Source organism: Bradysia coprophila, unplaced genomic scaffold (genome assembly GCF_014529535.1).
Source record: "Bradysia coprophila strain Holo2 unplaced genomic scaffold, BU_Bcop_v1 contig_138, whole genome shotgun sequence".
Lineage (NCBI taxonomy): Eukaryota > Metazoa > Arthropoda > Insecta > Diptera > Sciaridae > Bradysia > Bradysia coprophila.
The window spans coordinates 5,275,585-5,301,877 of NW_023503409.1; the positions used below are offsets into that span (position 1 = coordinate 5,275,585).

Here is a 26,293-nt window from a genome sequence, read left to right on the forward strand (position 1 = left end):
GTGATATTCTTACTACAGCCGTGTCCTCGTCCGAAAACTGTCGCATTAGCATGGCTTGAAACTTGGGGGCCACGTAGATAGCCGCCCTCGTTCTCCCACCATTGCCTGCGATGAAGACTCTATTTCTGTGATGGCCGAAGCCCATCACCATAGATTTATTTGTCCAAGGTTCTTGGATAAACACTACACTTGTGTGCTCCATTGCTATGTCGCGACAAAGGTTAGCCGTGGCAGCTTTGCAATGGTGCAAGTTAATTTGTGCAAATTCGATATCTCGATTAGCCATTTCGACATTGAGATGGTTACATTGAAATTATTCGACCCAGCCTCTTAATGGGCGGTATTTCCCGAAGAAGGTCCCTTCGTTGTCGAAGAGCCCTTTTTCGGTGTAACTCGTTGCTTCGCATGGATTTTATATTTTCATTTTAGATTTGAATAGTTAGATATGATTGCTGTTGAAACTAAGATGAGCTTGGTTGCCGACATAATCATTGAAAAAAGACGAGCAAGCTCTAGTCCTGATTCTCCATACCAAAGCAGGGCGATTTTTTAGGTCCATAAATTATATATTTTACGGAAATCGGGTTCCAGTCCACATTCATAAACAGTTTACTGGATGAAAATCGACCCGGCTATATGCGAAGGTGTTTATGACACAATTTTATCGTCACACTAGTGGTAAAAATTAATTTGATGATCCGAATTTAACTTTTTTTATATACTGAAGCAACCAATCGGAATACGCCGTTGAGGTCGTTAAATTTAGTGACTTCTTTGTTATTATAAAATAAATCGTTTGGGACATGAACATTTTGTGATTTTATTTCCGCCAATAAAATATCCAATACGAGTCACTTTGAGATTAAAAGGATAAAATCTGGAAAAATGAGCTCAACTTCTGAGTTCTTATTTAATAAAATAATTCGTCGAAATCATACATCTAATATTCCATAGTTGCCTATCGATTCTTCGCTACTGAAAAGTGGTGTCAGAGATGAGTAGCAATCCAGCCTGAATATCGTTTTAAGTCACGTTACCCACTATCTTTTCTAAAAATAATATTTTTCTGGTGAAAACTAATTAAAAATGTTTTAAAGCTGGCAAACCATTAAAAGAACTCGCCCTAAGTTATACTACTTTCAATGAAAATACACGAGCGATACACCATTTACACGAGTAACTGCTCATCGCTTGACCTATAACCTATGTATCCATCTATTCTATTTTGAATAAAACATAGAAACAATGTCAGCGTCTGAGGTAAGAAAATCGTATCTCTAGGTTCAAGTGATGAATTTACGTTGTTGAGTATAGAAACGAATGAGTCTTACGATGTAATCAATAATAAAGAAGTATTGTTAATGGAACAGGGACGGTTAAAAAAAATAGGTCACAGTTGTTCAGCTTTGCCCTACAACGTATAAAAAAAAACTTTGTACAGAAGAGATGCGAGACTTTGAAGGAGTAAAAGGATGAAGTTTTCACACAAAATCGGGTATCACTTTTGCACTAGGTTTTTTTTTGCGTTGCAGGTCAGAGCTGACAGCCGTTCTTAAAAATATAGATGGTGTTACAGTGGTTTTTTTTTAGTTCTAAACATATTTTAGAGTTATAAAAGTAATCGATGCTGATTGCTGATACTGTTGGGAGTGTTTCCAGTTTAAGATATTTTGTCGCAAAATTTGAAAGTGCCTTAGCGAGTACAAAATTTGCAGCAAAATATTTTAAACTAAGAATTACTTAATTGAGTCGATGACAAAACTCTGACGAATGTAAAATTGTGCTTTTTTTAACCTGTCACAGACGGCAAGCATATTAACAGCCTTACTGTTCAAAATATTACTTCATTTGATCGAAGATTTTCAGAGATTGATTTCAGAAATCTATTACTTCATTTGTTTTGAACATGCGTTTTGCTACATACAACTTCATTAGTCAGAGGTTGTCGTTTATTATTGCTGTCGTTGTCGATAACAGACAGCCGTCTGTAACAGGTTAATGAAGAAATTGCATTAGGGCGGACGCCCTTCGAATTTTTAGTGATTTTCACTGAATGTAGCAGTCGAAGTGTGAAATACTTTTGTTAAAATCAATCCTTCTACACCTAAATACCTCGCAAAAACTTTAAAAAAATTCACTCGACTTACATTAATGCAATTTATTGTCAAAAGAAAAATGAAATGAAGATTATAAATAGTCCGACTGGCTGGAACGTTAATTTGTAGTAGCTTTTTGCTTATATTAAGAGAAATTTGCTTATAAAACACCCAAACAGATTCAAAACACATTTCAGTGAATTACATAAATTAAAAACGTGTCGCTGCATTTTTGAAACTAACTTTCGGTTATGTAAATTGCAATAATTTAACATATTTCGTCGACATAGTTGTCTGCGAACTTTTTTTTTTAAATTACATGCTATGCAACATACTCGGTACTCTTAGGGAAAAATTGTGTGAATGTGAATTAACAGAAAATATTTGGAAATGCAAATTTGAAAGTGATTTTTCAAAGGTCGAAACCGAAAGACTGTCCTTATCACATATCACGCTATGCATAAGCTAAATATTAGTAATAATTTACCTCTTCATCTATTTGATTTTTTGCCGCTGATTTTTTCTGTCCTTGTAAATTGAGCGGTACATTTTCGTTTAATATCAAAAAATTTCATTTGATTAAAATTTTCCTTCCTGCCGATATGTCGCGATTATTCTTTACGTATTTCAGTTTTCCCGTGTTGGCCGCTGCGTCGTACGCAATATAGTATTTTGTGAAGGTGCGTTGTGTCCACTAAGGACATCTATTTCGATGCTGTTGTGAAACGCTTACTAATATATCCAATCCATAAGACAAATTCGTAAACCATTTCAACGGGATCTAGGTCCCTTCTTTGAATGAAATTTACCTCGACAGTTTCTGCCTGGTTTACCTCACTCTGCCGTGGGACAAAACAATGTTATTAAGTAAATTACAAAAATTTAGCATAGTCGTCTGCAAACTTTTATAAATGACACGCTATGCAACTTATTAGATCCTCTTAGGTCAAAATTGTGTGAACAACAGAAAGTATTTGAAAATTTAAATTCGTTTGAGATGTTGTTGTTCAATGGTTGAAACTGAAAATCACCCTCTACGAGTACGATTAATAATTACAATACAATAAACTTTTCGAAATTTCACCAATGCCAGACAAATGAATTTAATTTGTATTTCAATGAGAATTGTATCGTGTTTACCAAAAGAAAGCTAAGTGCTAAAAGGAATACTAAAATCCGAAATTGAAGAAAATATGAGCTACGGTAAAGCGGTACACGATTAAATTGAAAATAAATTCTCTCAAATAAACTTGATCAAACGACCCAATGTTTCGACTGAAGTTTGAATTTGTACATAATTCAAAGAATCAGTATTCCAGACAAGAATGCCTTTAATATTCATTCTTCAAACAATTTCACAATAAAATACTTCTTGACTGTTTTATGGAATGTATATCGACGTCGAGTATCCACATAAATCTACATTTGAAATAGGGAATTTGGGAAATATACAGCGAAAGTTTTATCAACCAATTTGAAACTAATTTCGAAAGGTTAAGAGACGGGTGTTAAAGTGTACTTACAATACACGGATCCCTTTTGCATAAATTAATTTACATGTAGAAGAAGAAAATCGGAAAAGGGACCGCCGCCGAAATCGAAACACTTTTTTTTAATAAAATACAAAGGGATACACCGCATAATGGTAAATGGTTATTTGTAAGCTGTGAGTTTCCTCTTGTTATATTTATTGTTGTTTGTAATAAGCTACTTTCGGTTATGTAGTCGATATTTTAGGCTTTAAATATTTTGACAAAAAGAGGGTTGATTGTGGTTGAAAATGGTCACATCTAATGTTTTCGGGGACAAAACAATGTTGAGTTTTGTTGAATTTTGGTAATAACAATATGTATACGAAAGATGTAAACATAACTGCACAATACTTGATTTAAGTGGAACTGAGTACAGAATGCGAATAAGGGTAACTATTCCTCGCATTTGCGAGAATATTTTGATTTTACTCTCAAGAAACTATAGGAAACCATTTACGCAAATATTTCGAATCAAATGTGTATCCACGCGTAATTTTAGAATCCAATCATGCATGAATTTATACTCAGCTCACTTAAACTGAATCAAACATCCCACGTCCATTATATTGATTTTGTATTTGATAGACTTTCCGGATAGACAGTGGAACGTTAATTAATGGTGGAAATGGTTAACAATGCATAATGTTTAAGTTTCAAATGAAATATCCAACAGGCCCTGTCAATTCACATATCGTATTTGTTTTCAATGCAGACATTTGAAAAAAGTCATAACTGGGGCTCGGGAACATATAAATGTGGTAACAAATTAATTCGATCGATTTTTCAAAAGGGAGTTGTATGGTTGTTACTCAGCACTATGCATCGGCTTATCTCTAAACATTCTGCTAAGACAGTCTTAGAGGTTCATCTGATCTTTGCGGTCAGTGATGACGACTATGACAACTAAATGTCATTTACAACCCTTGTCGCCTTGAAAAGGCCATTGATATTGCTTCCTAAATTCAGTCTTCATCTCAGTTATTATCAGAGACTGTTTTTGGGAAAATATTTTCCCAAATTTTCCAATTTTTTCCATAATTTTCTCAACAACTATGTACAGTCAGAGGCAGTGAAAAATCAGCATGAATTTCTTCAGCTGTTTTTCAGCTGATCCACACATACAATCAAAACTTTTTACACTTGCTTATACGGTTCAAGCTGTTACACGCACGCGAATGGTAGTGGTAAGACCGCATAAACAGTTTTGATTGTTTGTGTGTATCAGCTGAAATGCTGATATTTCACTGTCTCTAACTGTATGGAAAATATCAAAAAGTGGCAAAAGAAGTGAAAATGTTTTCCCAAAATAGTCCCTGGCGATTATATAAGAAAATCCGTTTCTTTTGTTATCGCTAAATGTGACTGTAATCACAGAAACGTATCGGAATTTAATTTCATATTTTATGTCCATTGCATTTAATATTGGAAATATTACCAACGTATAATCGCTGCCATATTTTAGGTCATTTATGGCCATCGCATTTCAAAAATTTGTATTGACATTCTACAATTCGAAATTGAAATACACTCCATACTTTCAACATCATAAATACCATACAGTTCGACTATTGTCGTTGTCGCATAAAGAATGTACGTTCAGCTCATGTTCTCCGCTTTATAAATTTGATTTTTTATTGAAAAATAAGTTCTGAAAATCGTTGCTGATCCATTGAATATATCTTCTGTTTACAGTATAATTGTCCATAGATTTCAATTACATGACTACTATCAAAATAACTAAATTAAATACCATAGATTAATCAACAAGAAAATTAATATGGAACAACTTAGATGTTGTCGGCTATAGAGGTTACATGCAATTCTCGTTCACCCTCGCCTTCACCATCATCTACTTCAACATTATCTGCTTCTAAAAGTCAGTTCTTATCAAACCATTGCATTAAACAATAAATTTTATCCCAAACTGAAAGCATCTTATGCAATAGAAGTTGTAAATTCCTGTAGCGAAACGATTATGACAAATGATAAAATATGCCAAACGAACCCAGAATGGAATGTATAGAATGAAACATCCGCACACACCGAAGTGCCGAATAAATAGCATTAAGGAGAGGAAAGTTCATAAATAAACATTCAGTGCGCAGCGGATAGACTAAGATATAATGTGTATGGTATCTATATGTATAACAAATAGAAAAGGCATCTTAAGCGGTTGGTTCAACTGTTTTTCATTATCTTTGTAAAGTTTTGTAATTCAAATGGAATTGTTGATATTACAAGAAAATTTATGGAAATGAGGAAAATTATGATAAAACGAAGAAGTAATTAGAAATGAAAAGTGCTTTTAAGGTCGTTTATATGACTATGTGTCTGCAAAATTCGTTATTGAAATGAAGACATGATGTACTGTACGTATAGTTTGATAAATAATTGTTTTTATTGCCTGGAAATGCAAATTTTACTGTGGAAATTTACGCTCGGATTTACCAAACCAAACATCACCATTTCAACATTTCAACTCAAAATCTTTTAGCATTTTATGGAAATAGTAATTGTTACAGTTGTATAATTGTGTATTTAACGGAATTGAGGCTGTTGTGGCTGTTTTTGATGGCTTCAACGTATTGTTCTGCTTTTCTTGTACTGTATTTACAGCAAATTATTCGTATATTCAGGAAAATATCTGTTTATATGTTCGTTCGCCAAGAGTTGTTGTACGATAAAGCCAGTATAACTATCTATAGCACTCCATCAAAAAGTTGATGGTGAAATTAATGAAGCTTCGAAAACTCTACAGAAATTTGCAAATTTATAATAGATCGTTTCTACGTTTACATCAAAATGTTGTCAGTTTAGGCATTCTAGACGATAGCCTTATTAACAATACAATTCAGAAATTAAACATCCGGAACGGAGTGAAGATTCGTTGGTATTTTGACATTCCGGTCGTGTCCTTTTTATGTTTTTTTTTGTTGTCTCTTTCGATTTATCAAAGACGGTATCCGTTCTTTGCGAAACAATACAAGGTATGAAATGATTAAAAGATTTTGTTTTTTAAATAAGTTATCCTTTTTGCCAGCCGAGAGTGCTATACCCTTTATGTTTGTCAATAAAATAGGATTGGTTCAACATCCAACATTGATCAGGGTCGTGCCTCATTTTAAAGGTGATGAATTCAAGTTGTTGGTAATATAAAAAAAAAATTGTTTACTAAAAGAACGGCTGACAGATGTCTTGCATATTAAACAGTTGTCTTAATAAAATTAGGTTTTTTTTTGGAAAAGACAAACATTACTCTGCTGGACAAAGTACTCGAGTGAATACAGACCAACATTACGTCAGAGCTGGACCACCGTCACTTATTTTCTTTACTCATATATTATTAAAAGTTTTGGGTTTTGTGTCTCATATGACGTGAGCTTAAGAAAGCTTTCTCAAACTTTCATATCTTATGATGAGACACAAAAGCCAAAACTTTTGTTTAGCTTTTGTGGTAGCCTACCACAGGCCGCCACCAGTCTGCAAGCATTGTGATGAATTGGAATTTCATTTCGATTATGACTCGCTAGACTTGTTCGTGTGCAAATTTCTATAGTGTTTCTAGAGCATTGTATCAAATACCACTGTCGCCATGGCCTGATGAGAAATGGTGTCTCAGATTGAAACAGTGGTCTATATACAGCATATGGACTATATAGGTATTTACTATTACTACTAAATCCAACATGGCTATTGTGGGCGCCACTATTATATTAGGATGCTACTATCAGCTTACAAACGGTGAGCTATTGACTTTTAAGAGTGTAAAGTCACTTACGTCCCCATTGAACTACGGCACTGGCTGTGATTAAAACGAGCCTCAACCTTCCGGCGGAAGTGTTGCCGGTATAACGACGATACGATAATGTAATATGAAACCACATCATGTTTACACTTATGGAAGTAGATGAAATGAATCTATTGAATACGTATTTATAAAGCATTTAACATCAATACTTGATGCACGTTTCAATGCTTCGGGTCTGTGCAAACATAAAAATTTATTACATTTACATTATACATACAAAAAGCTGCTTACATTTTTCCTTCGTCTTTTCAACGTTCGTAAAAACTTTTCCGAATCCATGCTAAATAAAATGTTGAATCGCATTTAAATATTTATAATTCAACACATTTTCCACCTGAAAATACCTGATCCGTTTTCACACATTTGAACAGAACACTCGAATTTCGACTTTTTTACGTCTTTACGTATAAATCAATATTGTATCTATACACAGCATTCAATTATTCTTACCATTTTGTACCGTTACTCATTCTAATCGGAATAGCCAGAGAGGTTTCCTTTTTTTTGTGGAATTTACATTTTCTTTATGTTTTCTATGGTGTGTGCTCTCACAGACATTACAAATTCGTATTATATTTCGTATTCTGTGTGTTAATAACGCTTTTCTATGTTTCGCTGGAAATTCAATAATTCATGATGGGTTTTAGTGTTGGTAAAGCAAATATTCTTCCATTGAGACTCATCACTTATTTGGAGCTATAGCAATAAGCCAAATTGTGTGTTTTCGCATCTTCTCCACATAAAGACGGGATATTAGACATGATGACAAAAAGAATTAAATTTTTATCATGGCAATTCAATTAACCATTTTATGTTCGGAATAAATATAATTTTTTTCCTTTAAATTTAAATTGGTATTATTTACAACCAATGGGAATGGAAAAGTATGTGCAGCTCAAAAATGTTTTCTTTTATATTTATCTTTTATTCACCTCACCATCTCATGGGAACCATTTCTCTACGAAGGTGTAGAAAATTGAAAATTATTTGTACAAGGCGAATGTTCGGGAAAAATAAGAAAAACGAGAACGAAGAAGACGAGAGAAATAAAAATTTCTCGTTTGGAAACCCAGTAATTTCAATGGATTTCTCATGTAATTTTGAAGTCACTGACTGATAACGATCTTGGAATTAAAAGCAACATAAGTTTTCAAATGTAATTTAAGGTCTATGTTGGTAATTTGAGGCAGTACGATGTTTTTCGTTTGCGATTAACAATCCTAATCAATGTTCTGACATTAATGGTTTAGTTTGAGAAAGATTCACTGAATTTACAGGCAAGGACGAGATTCCACGCTATGATGCTCTGAAAAACTCTGACTATTGCAGGGCTTACATTTGGAAATTTCAATTCTTAAAAATTAAAATTCCCAAAAAAAGCCCTGGACTATTGTGCAATTTTAAATATCCTGGATTTAACTATCGGTAATCTAATCTAATCTCCTGATTTGTGTTTATATGCAATATATTTAGCACAATTCAATCTACCACCAATTGTAAAATATTTTGCCTCAATCGATATGTATTCATGCTGCATTCTTACTGGGTGTAGAATTCCAGACAATTTTGAAACAGAGTAGATAGAATAGGGCTTTTTAGATACTTTTGAAGGTGTTCAAGATGAAAATTTCCCTATGGTCGACAGTGGCTTTTCACACACCTAGGGAAACAAAAAATTTGGTTTAAGTTTTAAAAGCATGTAATAGTAGATTATTCACCTCTGTCCACATGTTTATTTAGACACTTGGGGAGTTATTGCATGAGCCGAAGGCGAACAGAGGTGGACAGAGGTGAATACGCTGCTTTATCTACCGACGGCCACAAAATAGCACTTTTTCACTACTATTATTTCACCTAGGTAGATAAAATCAATTACATAACTCGGGGTAAAAGTTGAAAACTCGGGTCAATAAAATTCACACGAAAACTCTACGTTTCAACTTTTTATCCCTTGTTTGTATCGCTGCGTTTTCCACAGTTTAGTCTGTGGTGAATATTACAATGGAACCCGCATTATTGTCGATCACATCAACGCAAAATTGCTCTTGTGTTTCCGGTGTAAAGCGTCCCACTTTCATTAGATTTAGGGATTTACGTTGAAGATAAATAATTTTGTCCAATAATCCAGATAAAAAGATCTTTAACCTTACTTGAAGTACGAGGCAAACCACCAAGAGAAGTGTTTAAAATCATCATAAAATTGGCTTTAAATTATCGAGAGACACTGAAGAATTATTTATTGCTTTGGAAAAATGTTCTCCATCGACAAAAAGTAACTTCAAAAATGACCAGTGCTCACTCCCTAATTACAATTCCCCATGAAACCATTTATTTTCTGAAAAAGTACTCGAATTAAAATCTAAAATCTACTAAAATACTTATAAACCGATTTATGTTCGACTCCCATTTCTTTTAATTGTAATCCTTTCCTCCTAAAAGGTGTTCAGCTTGAACGTAACTCAAATTGGAATTTTATTCATTTTAAATGTACATGCTATGTATAAAGAATTGAAGAGAGTTCATTGTGTGTGGTACATAAACGGTGCACCAATATAAATTTGTAATATTCCTGTCTACGGAGAGAAAATGTAAAATTTAATCGATTTTCTATTGCAGTTATTGGATGTGCGGATGCAAATCTTGTTGAAAGAATTTCCCGTTTAAAAGAAACCAGGAATGACGATGGTTACGAGAATGATTTCGATGTACCGTTGGAATTCACATCCAATAAAGATAGGTAATTTTTGAGATTTATTCATTTAATTTTATTGCAAAATGTCATTTGAATATTTGCGAACAAATAAAACAGGTGCTAAACGTTTTACCACATTTTTTGTGGTAAACTTTACATGCTTTCTCTCGATATATATTATCCATTATGCACTATAAAAGGGAGCGTTTATTTTGTCCTAACTTTTAATAATACCAAAGGAATTTCCAAAGAATTTAGCGAGCATCTATGCCATAACTCCACCAGTGTAAAATATGGATAAAGTTGTAAAGTTAATTTCATTTTAAAAAAATATTACCTGTCACCACCATTGCAGCAGGACAGATACGATGATATTAGCTGGATCGAAAACCACTACGTTGCGAAATGCATACATCCGAAGATGAAAATATGACCTAAAATTTTTTCATATTTCTAAGAAATGGCACCCCCCTCGCTACCAACAAATACATTATGATTCAAGTCATAGCACTTTCACGCAGCGACAGAAAAGAATATGTTAAAAAGAGAGGCTGGCTTTAGGTTTCAAACAAAAAATAAACAGGAGAATCAAGCCCTCTATTTGATATTCATTTTTTGTTGTTGCTGCTCAGGAGTGACATGTTTAAGTACATGTTTGTATGCCTATAATAATTAAGGAAAAGAAAGGCATCAACATCACTTCTTTGAAAGTTTAAATTATTTTATCATAATCCTGTACTTCCATTATGAATTAATGATGTTTTTTGAGTCGCATTTCTATTCACTGCGTGTCTCTATACTGTAAATTTCGAGTAAATCGGAACGAGTTTTTACATTTTCCATTCAACAGCTTTGAAAACGAATACATCGCCAACTTTGAAGAAATGCCACAGAAACCGAAACGTGTCAAGTTGAAACGGAAACTGCATAATCGGATGCATAACGAAAATATATCATTCCATCATGACAGAAAGTCAGAGAAATTAAATCAATTGACTGGGACAGATGGTGATATTGTGGCACAGACCGAAACAACATACGCAGACCACAGGTATACATACAATGAAAAGTTTCAGTTAATTTATAGGTTGCTGTTTCGAAACGACATAAGCTCAGAGAATTTATAATAAAAGCTTTACAGTTTTGGTGTGGCAAGTTGAAGATTATATTCCAAATCCGAGTAATTGAAACTGTAAAATTCATTTCACTTCTTCTTTTTCTTAAATTTAAGCAAAAACCATAATAACATCAATGGTAAGCGTATCACTTTCAAGAAAGAACCTAGAAATCGCATTTCTATTCTAACGGAGCGACAGCACAAGCTTAAAGAAGGCAAACTTGATGGAAAGAAAAGCGATACTTTGAAAAGGAAAAGAAAACATCGAAAAAGTAAGAGGTTTCAATGTATTTTTTCGTTCGCTCATTCTAAGTTTTCAGCTCTCGGTTTTCCTTTTTTTTATTTTCTATTTTATTCCTACAAAATGCACAGCAAAAAGAAAATGATATTATGAATGTTGAAAAAGTTGTTCGTTGGCATTTTATGCTTTTTTTTCTCCTCTTCTCTTTGTTTATTTTAAGTTCATAGACAAAACGATTTCCCAAGCGGAATCTGCGTTTTCTATACAAATTTTTTAAAAATTTCTCCCGGCTATTTATTCTCTACCTTATCATGTTTTATTAATAGTCGAAAAGAGCTCCAGGATACACAACCGTTTTGTTATAAAACTGAATGCTTTGCAGTTAAGGTATAGTCACATTCAATGCCATTGTATCAATGTACCATTTTAGCGCCCTATTTAATATGCAGGGCGAATTATCGTTTTATTAAGTCGGGTAACATTTTAAAGTTGAATTAATAACTTGTTCGCGAGTTGCATGAATTATTTAAAGGTAATTTACACGAGAATATGCACGAAAACACGTCGAACGTAAATATGTCCGGTGTCCAGTGTGCCTAATGAATTTAAGTAAAATTCCAAGAATTTTGTTTGTTCATTCAAATTTAGAAAATTAGAAAGTTAATAATTTTTGAATAAATAAACTTTTCGTCAGAGCACATATGTGTTCGGATGAAGCAATTAGTCTGTGTAGCGTAACTTTATACACTCATAGTCATCCTGTTACCGAAACAGAGAACGGAGTTTATTTATTGGCTTGCATTCACGTCGTAACTTAAATGAATATAATGTATCATGCTGCTGCATATGCTGGCAAAGTTTTACTCGTCATAATTTCATATGTTGAACAAGTTGCTTTTCGTTAACAAAGAACCACTAGACAGCTAAATAAAAAATTTCAATAGTAAGTCATCCTCGTTCACTTGTTTTTCGCTAGGTAATATAGAGATGTCGTTGGCGAGATTACATCTTTAGTACTATGTTTGGCAATATTTTAAGTTTTTTGTTTGAATGCTGTGTGTTGAGAGTATTTAAGCCATTTGACGCATGGGGATGTTGTTCAATATTTATTTAAAAAAAAGGAATCTGTCTTTATACGTTTAGTAGTCAAAGGAATTGAAAAGACCGTTAAATTTTAATAATTTCCAGACCGGATGGGAGGAGAGATTACAAAAAACTATAGCGAAATCTATAAAAAATTGTATTCCACGACAAATTCGCTGTATTTTTCAACTGAATTCTCGTATGTGTAACTATTTAACAAACTTTAGATTAATGAAGTTATTCGTCTGTGTCAACAATTTTCAGATTCTACATTGAATAGTAAAACTTTTGCACGATACACATGTTTGTTTTTCAAATTGAAAAGCTCACTTACATTTAAGTTATACTTGAACGAACTACCTCTCTCTATCTTGTATATGGAATGGAGTTTCCATTCTTTTTCAATACAAAAAGAGAAAAAAATAGGTCAGTTGTTTCACAACAAAATCTGAACAAAATAACCATTTAAGTAAACTGATACTGTCAATTTTATAGCAGACTGAACAGCTACAAATATCGCCATTTAATGCTGGATATCTGGGATGTGTGTATAAATGCAATAGATTTTCTGTCCAACGCAAAGCAGAAATACTCATACCCATTGCACACAAATAAAAAAACAATTGAAAAAGAAATTTATAAAACGAAAACATTTCATTAATTTCTCAACTATAATGAACAAATGAACTTTGTAGGTATACAGTAATATCTCGTCTGCATCGCTAGGTATCAACAAAGAAATTTTTAGTTTTTTATTGCCAGCATGATTTGCTTGGCAACAATTACCAAGGAATGTTCGGGTACGAGGAAAGTTTTATCTGGCTTTTGACTTACATAAAATGGTTTTAATTTTTGTATTTTTCAATTTTAAATTTCTTGAACTTTTCATAGACATTCTTCATAAAGACATAGTTAATGTTCGATTGACCTTTTCTTTTAAAAAAATAATCAAAGACTTTCTGTTCTTCAAATAATCGAATCATAATCTTTTTGGTGACTTATCCTAAACTGACTTGTTTCGATTTAAAAGAGCGATTTTAGGAATTGCAGCCATTTCCACTTACAATTGGTTCTACTTTAATCGTCTCAACCGAACGGTAAATGTAAAAATTACAGAATAAAATAACAAATCGTGTCCGTGAATTGTTGTCGTAACTGATGTTGTCGTTTGACCCCTTATTTGCAGTGTTACGTGTCAAGCCCTTCTGTGTCAAGCCCTTCATGTATGACATCATTTAAAAACATAAAACAAAAAAATTATTTGCAATGTAAAATCGGTCTAATGCCCAATTATCAATAATTTCAATCCAAACAATATTTGCACCCCATTCCGTTGGGACTGAAACATGTAAATTGAAATTAAATTTTGATATTTTGCAATTTTAAAAATTACAACATTATTAATTCCACCCACATAATGTTTTCATTTTGATTACCCAATTAACCGATTATCGGCAGCGACAATTTCCATTCGCTTTTTTTTATGCGTTGAATGAAATACTGTAACATTAACGTATACATTATACTGAACATTTCCGCAAATTTCCCAAATATTCGATCAGCAAACATAAATAAATAATTTCGACCATTTACGCAGAAAAACCATCATCATTGCCGTCGCACAATACACCGTGGTTAGGTAGCGCCAGCGACATCAGCATTACTTCAATTCATAAAATACCACTGATTACTTCAATGGACGATGCCAATCAAAAATCGATAATGGGATTAGTTGACAATGCAGCCGAACGATCTGATGTAACCGAATTTATGTCGGTGGGTGATTTATCATGCTTAGACAACGATTTTATACCAGCACCGAATATTCCAAATGCAGACATAAAATATATTCGGTGAGCACTCTTTTTCACTCAAATTTTTTTGTGTGTGTTTTTGAATTCATGGCTAATATAAAGCTAAGATACTACAAGCGAATTGCGGGAGTATCAGTATATATGTAAGTGCTTAGCGAAGGAAAATTTCAATACACGACGGAGTTATTATGTTAACGTGGAAAATAAATTTAAAATTGAAAGATTTTATGAAATCGTTTTGATACGCTGAACAAACACAGAATGTTGTGTATGTAGATGCTGTGAAAACAAATCTTGGCATATGCCGATTATTGGGAGTATAAATGGCAGAATGAGCTGAGTTTCCATTGCTCGAATTTTAATTAATTTGAATTTTTACGAGGAAAACAGCTCATTTTGTACATTTACAACATGATGGAAAGGAAATCAAAAATATCGGAAATTATTTTTTTTTTCTGTATTACAACCGACCGTCCATACCGCTATTTTGCTTGTTTAATATAGTTTCAGTCAATCAAATTTCAATTTTATATCCACGAAGCACCGTGTTTGTATTGATAAAACTTACGCGTTTTTGTGTGTGTGTGTGTGTGTGATAAATATGAAAAACATTCATATCCAAATTGTCAGCTTAAATATTTGTCAAAGGAAACCAATTTAAAAATCTCATTACCGACATTGAGTTAAATACCACAGAAAAAAACACAGCAGAACACTACAGAAAGATAAACTTTTCAAGCACACACAGTAATACTGAGTTCTCGACAAAATAACACAGCCCTTATACCATAAATCACATTTCACTTACACAAAAATGTAATATACAAGCTCACCTCTATTTAAACAGATTTTTTTCAGGGGTATTATCCTCATATTTTACGTTTCCAAGTAAATGTGAACAGACATAAAATAGAATTTACGATTTATATTCATAAACCTCAGTTTTATACATGAATGAAATGCTATGCAAATTTCAAATATTATGAAACAGAGAGATGAAAAAAAAACCGTACCCCGTACGTGTACATACAACGTTGTATGTATACAAGCGCCAGTGTACGATGCACATTTCACAGACTTTTGATGTTATAGATGAGATGATATCCTTAGTGAAACAATTTTTGTGTATCCTTACGCAAATTGAGATATAAATGCTTTGAAATGATTTCAACAACGTATATGGCATAAACTCCTTCAACTTTTCAAGAACAAAAAGTGTAGAAGGAAAAAGCAAAAAACACTAACGAATTTCAACAACTTTATCTGTTATTTACTCGAATATAATATATAATATATAAAATAGGTATTATTAATACTTTGATGGATTTGAGAAGATTTGTCGGATTTGTGTGTTTATAAAATGGGCTTTCTCAGCATTGAGCAAAAAAAAAAAACGTCGAGGAAATCGTTCTTATCTGGTAAAGTATAGGCTTTACTCTATGCTCGGATGAGTAATAAAGTAAATATGAAAATTTTCGGCAAGAAGAAAAAAGGAATCCCAATTTGTTTTGTATGATGTCAGATAATTTTACAATGATGATATTGATGATGGGGTTGGGGTAGATATAATAGAGATAATATGTATTACGGCTGGAATGGGATCATGAATAAATTTGAAAGCTAATATGAAAACCTTGTTCGTTATTAAGGCCATGAAATTTTATTAACTTTAATAATTTTTGCCGTATTAAATTTCATTTTTATTAAGATGACTTCCTTTCAGGCATTTCTTTTTACACTAAGACCTACTTTTATTAGACGATTTATAACGGGCTTGTCGGATTATACACTAAATTTAATCAGCCTTTTACTTTGGCGCTAGTAAGCAAGAAATTACTACTTGAAATATGAGTCTTCGTTTGCCTTTTTTTGTGCTACTGGCAACGTAAAATCAAAAGAAAAAAATCTGAAAATTTGAAGAATCTTATGAAGTTAGAAATGTTTCTCCTTTTTAACACATTCCACAAATTCCACCCACATTCGCATATGTTGCTTAGACGTTGATGTATTAAATTTGTCATTTGATACATTTTTCGCTGATTTTTTTTTTAAACTAGAAAGCGAAGCGGGAAGGGGTTTAATGGAGTAGAACTGAAGAAAGATCTGTTAACGGAAAGTAATGAATTATAATTTTGAGACAAGAATTCAATTTTTTGTAGATCTGTCAACGTCAACGTCACAAAGTTCCTATCAATCACATAAGTTATTTTACTCACTAAGCCCCTAAGATATGAGTTTTGACTGATTTCCCGGGGTTCAGTGAGAAATATATATTACGTATCTGCGGGAACATTTATCGAGGAGGAGTAAGCTTGTCCTTCTCCAAAATAAACGAATTTTCCTCCTGCAGAAACGTAAGATATTTTAGAACGTTTATTCCATTAAAAACTGCAAGATGCCTCGATACATAACACGTATTTGAACATATGAAATTATGTACGGGAAATTGTTCCCAACTTTAAGACAGGATTTTTTTAGTGCGGTTCGGATCCGCCTGTTCCCTGGATAGAAAACGGTATTTCTATCATAGTGAACTTTGAACTATCAGCGTGTATGTGTATAACTGACAACATAATGTAACGAGACACCATTGAAGTTCGAAAGACGTGGAACAATAGTATCGACGAACCTTTTCGTATGCATGTACCATGCCAGCTCAAAGATTCGTAACCTTTGATAAAATATGTAAGCAATTTTAAAGAAATAAATCTTACCCCCTTTTCCATTTTAAATCCGATATCATTGATGAATGAAATAAAATTCAATCAAATTGTTTTCGAACAAAAGGTCATCTTTCTTACGAAAAACATGACAAGGAAAATTGAATGATATGTATCATTTCTGAATCCAATTGACATTTTTTTTTCTTTTATGAAAAAAATCAGTTTTCTTCGTAATAAAAATTTTCGCAAATCATTCGCCGAAAACAATATTGCTATACCCGTTTGTTGTGTCGATGTGATGTAATCATTCATGTATTATGACTCTAGAATAAAAGCATTCATATTTTGCGAGAAAATTTATTACAAAACATAAAGGAAAAATTTCACATTCCAAAGCGGGTACAGTAATATAAAAAAAAATCCATTCTCAACTCAAGCACAGACTTAGAAGTCTGGGTAGAGTATTAGCCAATCAGAACTACTTTTCAGCTTAAAAATTACAAACACCCTTTGTGAAGGGTGAACTCTCTCGTCGAAATTGTTGCCTTTATGGTTTAATTATTTCAATTTAACAATGAATTTCGTTGATGGGTCGATAAGATGGGTTGATAAGATGGGTTCAGATAACGGAATTCTTTTCACTGACTATTTAGATTGGGTCCTGTTTAAATGCTCGAAGAAACCATTTAACGCTAAAATATTAGAAAAGATTAAAAAAAATCGAAATTTTCTGACAAAATATGGTAGAACTTGTCTATATACGTTGGCACAATAGGCACAATATGGACTAAACAACAGAATCTATATTTTACAGCATATTGAAAAACAGTTGCTATAACTTTTTTAGGAATGTATATAGTAATAGATTCCACACTCTTTTCATGGACGGTAATTCTTAAAATGAGAGATAAAACTTCGACGAGAAAACTCATTACAGGGGATCCAAAGATCGGCACCTATAGCATTGCTATGAGTGATACAGTGAGAGGACATTGAAATCATTTGCCTTTTTCCATATGCTCTTCATACTTGTCAAGTTTGTTAATAAAGACAACGAGATGAGCGAATTTTCTTTTCAGCGCTGGTCCAGTGAAACCATCCAATGTTACTTCGGACTCCGTTTATATCATATTTACATCATTTAGTGACTCATATAGAAAAAAATGCTCAAATTAAACCGAAAAGATGAAACAAATTTTCGCTTCGAAAATAAAAACTGGAATGTAAGAGGAAATTAAAATTCCCAAAATGGTAATATGAACCATTCATGCGTTCGTTCATCGAATGAATTGTAAATCAAAATTGTTTCAATTTAATAATAACTCTATAAAGTATTTTGCAATCCGTTTGTTGTTAATAAAGTCCGTTCCACATATAAACAAAATTCCATGAAAGCCACACAAACCAATTTGATGAATGCGGTTCCATCATTGCCTCCGATACCAATTTAATCTAGTTAAACCTTTACGTACTTGCACAGTGCGCACATATGCCAAGCATTATACATACATTCGCTTCGGACAATAACCCGAAAAGTTTTAATTTAGTTCGAATGCGCTATTTATTAACCCTTTTTTTTGTAATTCCATTGATTGTTTATTTGTACAACAACTTCCAGAAACGATACACCAGACAACAAGAGTGCATTTATTGAAGCACAATACATATGCCATGATGGCTATATTGTCGATTTCAATCAAATGCGAACAACAAAGTCAAACGTTTTTTGTCGAAATGGTGAATGGCTTGGAGAATTGCCGAAATGTATTCGATCCGCTGATACGAATAGAGTATGCCAACAGGCACAAATTTGTGAGCACATTTGTCATGTAGATAATGCGGGCTTGGAATATTGTACCTGCTATAAGGGATTTCGCATGAGGAATGACCGGTGTGTAGGTAAAAATGATTTTCACTATTTAATTTGATTAATTGGATTTGCATAGATTGGAACGGGCAAATGGAATCGAGTTTGCATTTTGCATATATCCAATTTGAATTTTAAAAGCCATTTGCTTTATATGTTGCTTGCATATGTGTATTTCCAGACATCAACGAGTGCGAAGAATTTAATAATGTTTGCGACCTGGATTGTGTGAATACCATTGGGTCCTATCAGTGCCCGAAAAGATTCCGAAATGGAGCAATGGAAATATGTTTGGGTAAGTTTAAATTTATATTATTTTATTCATCTCACGTAAATGTGAACGAATTTCCAACTTTTCAACTTTTAATTAAATATTTCACCAGCGATAAAAGGTACCCAGTACAATTTTTACCACTTGAAATACGTGAATTAGATTACTAACACATTTCCTATTCAAATGAATCAAAAGAAAATGGAGTTATGCCATTTTTCTCTGGCATAGCGCATAAAGGTATAGCCAGATTCGTCCTCTTATTGCAAAATATTTTTGTTTGTTCCTCTTGTCGTTTATATTTCATTTCGAAGGATCAAAGACATAGCAAACTTTCTAAAGTTTGGGTTGATGCAGATATAGACAGTCGAAGGTATAAAATAGGTCCATTATGCAGTTTTAGGTTCTGTTGTATTCGCTTCAAATTTGTTTTTCATTTCATCTTAATCATAATAGTTTCGCGCGCCGGCGCTATTCTCAATGGTACACAAAATGATTAATTTTGCATATGGAAAATGTCACTTTTTGAGTAATTGTGAATAACGCCGGCGTGAGATTCCTCCTTACCAAGCTTTATAGTAAAATAATGTCAAAACAATGGTCTCAAAGGTTTCGTATCAAACACTTTGGCTATACTTGAAACAAAAGAAGTAACAGATTTCATCGTTATACGGCGATACACTGGCCATTAAATTAGTGATTTCTTAGTCTGCATCTATTGTGAATTATATACCTACAAAAAGTGGAATCGAAATGCGGAAAAACGAATAACGAAGACATTACTTTGTCAATGGGCGCATTTTATCATCGCAACAAATTAATTAATTTCATTAATCCATTTCATTAGGAGGTATATATTAGTTCTATGAAAAGCCTTTATCAATATATTGAAACTAAAAGGTGAAAATGCTTTTTTAGAGGGTAAATCTAACAGCGGATACCTTCGTCAAGACAAAAAAATTATTGGTTACCCATCACGACACTACAATTTATTACATGTCTCGTTTACGTAGAACCGCTTAAGCTATTTTTCTTAATCCTAAAGTACAATAAAATTATGTAAGCAATCACACATTAAAGGCAAAACCAATTCTTACATATCTTTGTATGATATAGAAACCACAGGCACAGACCATTTACTGTTCAAATGTCCAGTCCATCTTATATCTTTATCTTGTCAGATCATTGCAAAATTCGTATATGATTCAATATATACACGGAAAGAAGTGAAAATCAACATGTTTTCTGATTTGGAAGTTGTTGTAGTTTAGAATCTAGATTTTTATTTTCTAAATTTTTGTTAGTCACGCAATTAGATTGAAATTCTAAAATTAAAAATCTAGGTTTTCATTTGTTGAAGACATTTTGTGCGGAATCATTTATAAACTACAACTACCCTCAAATCAAAAAACATGTTGAATTTAACTTTTCTCTCCCTATAATACACATAATTATATCGCAGTGACGCACATCAGACCCGCCAGAGGATTAGGTGTCACAAGTAATCTATACGCTTTTAAACTAGCTAAATTTACTACAGATTTTTGTAAAACAAAAATTGGAGAAAGTTGAACGAACCTGTTCGTTTTTTTATAAGGCAAGGAAAAACGGGGGAAATTATCTAGTCAGATTTATTCATGTAAAATATTTGCATAATTAGTGTTGTTCCTAAAACCAACTAATAAACCGTAGATATATTCGTAAAAAGTTATTATTTAATTCACTTAAACCACAAAACAAACATAGAATATGAATATGTGCTGTGTATGCACAACATCTGCTGTTGCCGTAAAACATTCCTTAATACATTACAATGAAACTTCATAACTTCACCTCAGGAATTCCACTTTCTGTGTTAATTATAAATTTTACTCGTCAATTTAGATATCCATTCCATGCCCACATTCCACATATATCACATTTCCAGTCAATTAAACCTAATCTAAATGTGACTCGCACAGCATTCCTTCATATACATATGTTAGATTGTTCGAATGATCCCTGGCAAATAGGAAATTCACACCCATTTCTCCATGTATAAACTGTATACACTTTGTCCGTATTGTAGTAAAACTACACTCCCTTCACACAACACACAACATCTCGCATTCGATACTGTGTATGTTATGCATGTAAATATATATAGCATGAAATATGACAAATTTCCATTAGTTGTGTTGCAGATGTAAATGAATGTCGGTTTTGCGAAATGGACATGGTCCATGTCAAGACAAATAAATGCAATAATTTTTGAGGTGGTTTGGTTATTATTACGATTGCAATGGTTCGTCGTGTGCGAAATTAGACAGAAATGAATGTAGTTTTAAAGGACTTTGACATAATGTCTTTGTTCTCTTCAGAAACTGGATTACTTTCAAGTTTCAATTGAGGCACAAGTTCATAATTCAACAAACTATTTATTATTCAATTGCTCTCGGGGACTCTCTATTCTTTGGTGAATCATCTTTCCAGTCCATTCTCCAATCGATTTTCGCCGCTTTGAATTGAAAACCAAAAATCTGATAATCATTGCTCAAGTTCAAGCTTTCACTGGCTTCAAATACATTTTTTTCGGGTAACTGAAATGTTTTTATTTACTCAAAAATAGGACGGTCATATTGTTTATGTCCACCTGGATGGACATTCGATGAAACGAGGAAAACTTGTATTGATATAGATGAATGTGCTGATCGTACTGTAATGGAAAAATTAAATATACAATGCCGAGATGGATGTGAAAATACACCTGGCTCATATAAATGTTTGGAAAACTTTGAGTTCGATATACGCCTAACCGACGACGACGATGAGCCAACAGAAGATGAAGATATACAAAATGTATTCTGTCCCGATGGTTTCGAATACAATACAACAACTCGAGGTTGTACAGGTATAATAACATACACAATAACAAGCCAATGGCAATGATAATAAAAACAGGAAAAAAATAAAGAAAATTTCTGCTGTTTCTATCTATTCCTGATATGTACGTTTCCAATTAAGAATTTAATGTTTGGTGAAATTTTCTGTTTTCGTATTATAGACGTGGATGAATGTGCTGGCAAGGTGAACGGTGGTTGTTATGATCAATGCAAAAATACGGTTGGTAGTTTTCATTGCTACTGCAAAGTTGGTTTCATCCTCGCAGAAGACAAATACACGTGCATAAGTAAGTTTATGTTGAGCAAATTATGTAATTAATTGCATGTTTGTGTTCGGTGCATTTTCAGCAATAAATTCACGTATTTCTCGCGTATAAATGCTGGAATTCGGTATTTCAGATGAAATATTTACAGTGACACCTTTATTGTCGGTGTGTGTTTTGAAAATTGAATTATACATTCGCGCTCAAAATTTATACGTATGCGGAATACCTGCTAAAAGCGAGCAACTCGCAATTTTATATTTGTTACGTGTGAATATATTCCCAAAAGATGCTAATAAAATCTTGATTTACACAATACAAGGTAGAACGTTTGCGTTGGCAAACTTGAATGAACTTTTAATGGTAGTGCCGGAATCGCGCAACAAGAAAGTAAAATTAGCAAAAACATTTTCAATATGGACGGAATTTTAATTACAAATTCTTGCTTGAAACATGCTCTTTTCCTCTTGTCCTTTTATACCACATTAGCCTAACATACCTATTAAACATATGAATCCTTCATCACTGTGGTGAATTAAATGTGCGCTTTGATAGAAATACCTTTGTGAAGGGACCGAATCTTTTTTGTCGTCATTTCACATTTGCATTCATGAATTTTGCCGAAATATTTTGGAGTCACAGTCGCTCAGGGTTTTTTTTTTATTTAGCAGAGTACAAAATAGCATAACGCAAAGGCGGATTGTTCGATCTTAGGGAATGTATCCTTTTAATGTAACGTAACGTAAAGATAGTTTGTTCGATCTTAGGAAATTTGTCCTTTTACGAAATGTAACGTGAAGGTGTTTTGTATGTTCCTAGGAAATTCATTCTTTTACGAAATGTAATGTAAAGGCGGATGGTTTGATCTTAACAAATTTATCCTTTTACGAAATGTAACATAAAGGTGGAAATTCTCTAGGATTCTAGAAAGCACATTTACGTTACATTACGCAAAAAGATCAATTCACAGTATTCTATAAAACGCCCTAACGTTTCATTTCGTAAATATATGAATTCCCAGTATTCGTTAGAGACTGGACTAAGCCATTAGTGATCGGACTAAAGGCCTAATTCGTCCGTTTTACTTCTATATACTCAGAGTATAACCTGAAGTGAACCACAGCGAGCCGGTGACTTTCATTTTCGTTCCAGAGCTGAAATGCCTATCACAATGAATCTCAAAATAAAATAAAAATAGAAACGAAATTTTTGGAAACCTCTGGAGGGATTCTTTTGAAAAGCCGCCTACCAAAATCGGACCCATTTCGCCTGGGATTGATATATACATGGTTTGAAAGGTCTTTGCCAGTAGACCTCAAAACAGGCCTCACACGGTCTCTAGCCACACCTGGTTGCTGGTTGAACATCTCCAAAGTTGGTAAAATGGTGATTTTTATCCGAATTTTTTGGCCGTTATAAACGATCGTCCCGGGCGAGAGTGGGCTCGTTGGAAAGCTGAGTTCAAGTAGTTTCGGATCATGCCTAGTTTAATTTAATTCATTGATATATGTTTGCAGAAATCTGCAAGAAAAATTTTCAAAATCTGTGTGAACTTTAGACAGGTCTGGGCTGGTACTGATGACGCTTAATGGGAACCTAACATGCTAGTCGTAACATACATTGTCTAAGCTTTCCATTGATACCCCATTTGCAGTGCTGGTGATTGCCGACATAACAGAATTTTATGTTAGCACAACCGCTACTCGTAAAACTCGCCAGCAATGACCAGCACTGCAAATGGGGTATCAATGGAAAGCTTAGACAATGTATGTTACGACTAGCATGTTAGGTTCCCATTAAGCGTCATCAGTACCAGCCCAGACCTGTCTAAAGTTCACACAGATTTTGAAAATTTTTCTTGCAGATTTCTGCAAACATATATCAATGAATTGAATTAAACTAGGCATGACCCGAAACTACTTGAACTCAGCTTTCCAACGAGCCCACTCTCGCCCGGGACGATCGTTTATAACGGCCAAAAAATTCGGATAAAAATCACCATTTTACCAACTTCGGAGATGTTCAACCAGCAACCAGGTGTGACTAGAGACCGTGTGAGGCCTGTTTTGAGGTCTACTGGCAAAGACCTTTCAAACCATGTATATATCAATCCCAGGCGAAATGGGTCCGATTTTGGTAGGCGGCTTTTCAAAAGAATCCCTCCCGGGGGGGTTTTGACTTCCGAAATTTTTCCGAAGCGGCAAAATTTAATTTTCGTAGTTTTAAATCTCCTAAATTAGAAAATTTCGACGTTTTGAGGTAAAATTTGGAAGATTTCGAATTTTTTTTTGGAGTTTTCGAAAAATTTCGACGTTTCTCGCTCATTGTTTCTCCACGGATATTTATTAACAGATCTATTTTAAGTGTTTTTTTTCATTTTGTATGAGTTTCAAAATTTCTACATTTCTCGCGGTGCCAATAGTCTCTTTATAATACTTTGGCTAATGGCACCGGGTGCCATTATTCATGTAAATTTTTCTAGTTTCAAATTTTACATCCAGTCTCCTCTTGAACATGATCCTGTGTCCCTCATATACTTAACTGGTTATTTTTCACAACGCAAGAATCTTTACCAAACATTCTTGTATTAATGTACTGACTCTTATGTCAATTACCATCAAAGGATCGAATCCTACCCTACTGCACTTATTATCAATGAAATACTCTCTACATGAACTCCGATAAAATCTAATAATTTTTGAGACTGCTTTCAAATAACAGATTTTGCAATCCGTGGTATGCGATGTTAACATAGTTCTCTAGTTCCCGTGTGCCTCGAAGCACAGAAATGTTAATTGTAAGGGCACATTCTTCGGAATATCAATTATTCGCGTCCTACCGATTGGTTTTAATTTGACTAACCATTTAGTAATAATTTTCCCACAAATAATACCTAAACGGATAACACCACCTACATAACCATAACCGACTACAATATTGTTCGAGGCTCCTCTCATTGTTGAAATAAACCATTGAATCCACCTAAATGGATTCAAGCTCAATAAATTACTTAAAACTTTTATTAAGCGTGTACTTAATGCTATACAATAAACAATGAATTGTGTTTGTTGTTATAAACGTTTTTATATCTGTACAACGCTATCATCAGCAGCGGCATCCACAGCCTCCTACCTCGCCTCTCAGTGAACATAAGAAATAATTTATTTTCAAGATGCAAAGGCATGAACAGACGTAGAACTACGTAATTCTCTTCACCAACGCCATAGGTAATTCAATTTTAATCCATTCGAAACCAATAAATCCGCACTTGATTTATATATAATACCACCAAGAAATATAGTGTTTACTTTCACTGCTGTTGCTACTACTACCTATATATGCACACACACCAAATAAACATGGAACTAAGTTGATTACTTCGTTTTCCATTTTCAAAGGAAAAATGGAGAAGAAAAAACTGAAATTTTGATTCGATTGCATTAAATTTCCGCTGATGCAAATTAATTAGATTTTCAGTAGAGATTAAGCAAGTAAAAAAGGACAGAAAAAAACGTAAACTTTTTTTACGCTTAGATGGTTCAACATTATTTTTATTCAATCAATTACACAAAGATCGTAACAGAATGGAATTGCTTTGATAAATGACGTTAAAGTTTGTGTATGGGTTCATCAATCATTAATCAGTCTGATTAAAAGCGTTTGGAAATTTTGTCCATTTTGTTCATAAATATTTTTCATTTCCATTTACGACACGAACATGACTGAATGATGCATCGAAAATTTGGTGTTAGGCAATTTTTAATAATTTTGTTGGTTCAATCGATGCTAACGAACGTTGGTCCCTTTTTCATGGAAAGTTTGGTAAGGTTTTTATTAGAGGACGGTGGAACTTTTAAGAAGGATCCAGGTCCGATAACTGATTTGACTAATTCGCCAGTGTATCAGCAATTTTGTTCCCTGGAAATTTACGGTAGCCTGTAACCCAAACCAAATTGACCGATTT

General features: G+C 33.4%; 1 protein-coding gene across 3 annotated transcripts in view; it reads left to right on the forward strand.

The window, feature by feature from the left end:
- LOC119073457 (fibrillin-1) overlaps positions 1-26,293 on the forward strand; it is a 52,230-nt gene that overhangs the window by 16,414 nt on the left and 9,523 nt on the right. For all 3 annotated transcript variants that reach the window (XR_005087045.1, XM_037178952.1, XM_037178953.1), the window contains exons 2-9: positions 10,053-10,173; positions 10,979-11,179; positions 11,360-11,517; positions 14,167-14,422; positions 18,665-18,945; positions 19,095-19,208; positions 21,793-22,074; positions 22,228-22,353. Coding sequence is in view for 2 of the 3 variants with exons in the window: in XM_037178952.1 (XP_037034847.1) it covers positions 10,053-10,173; positions 10,979-11,179; positions 11,360-11,517; positions 14,167-14,422; positions 18,665-18,945; positions 19,095-19,208; positions 21,793-22,074; positions 22,228-22,353 (1,539 nt within the window). In the remaining variant the exon portion in view is untranslated. The remainder of the gene's footprint in view (positions 1-10,052; positions 10,174-10,978; positions 11,180-11,359; positions 11,518-14,166; positions 14,423-18,664; positions 18,946-19,094; positions 19,209-21,792; positions 22,075-22,227; positions 22,354-26,293) is intronic.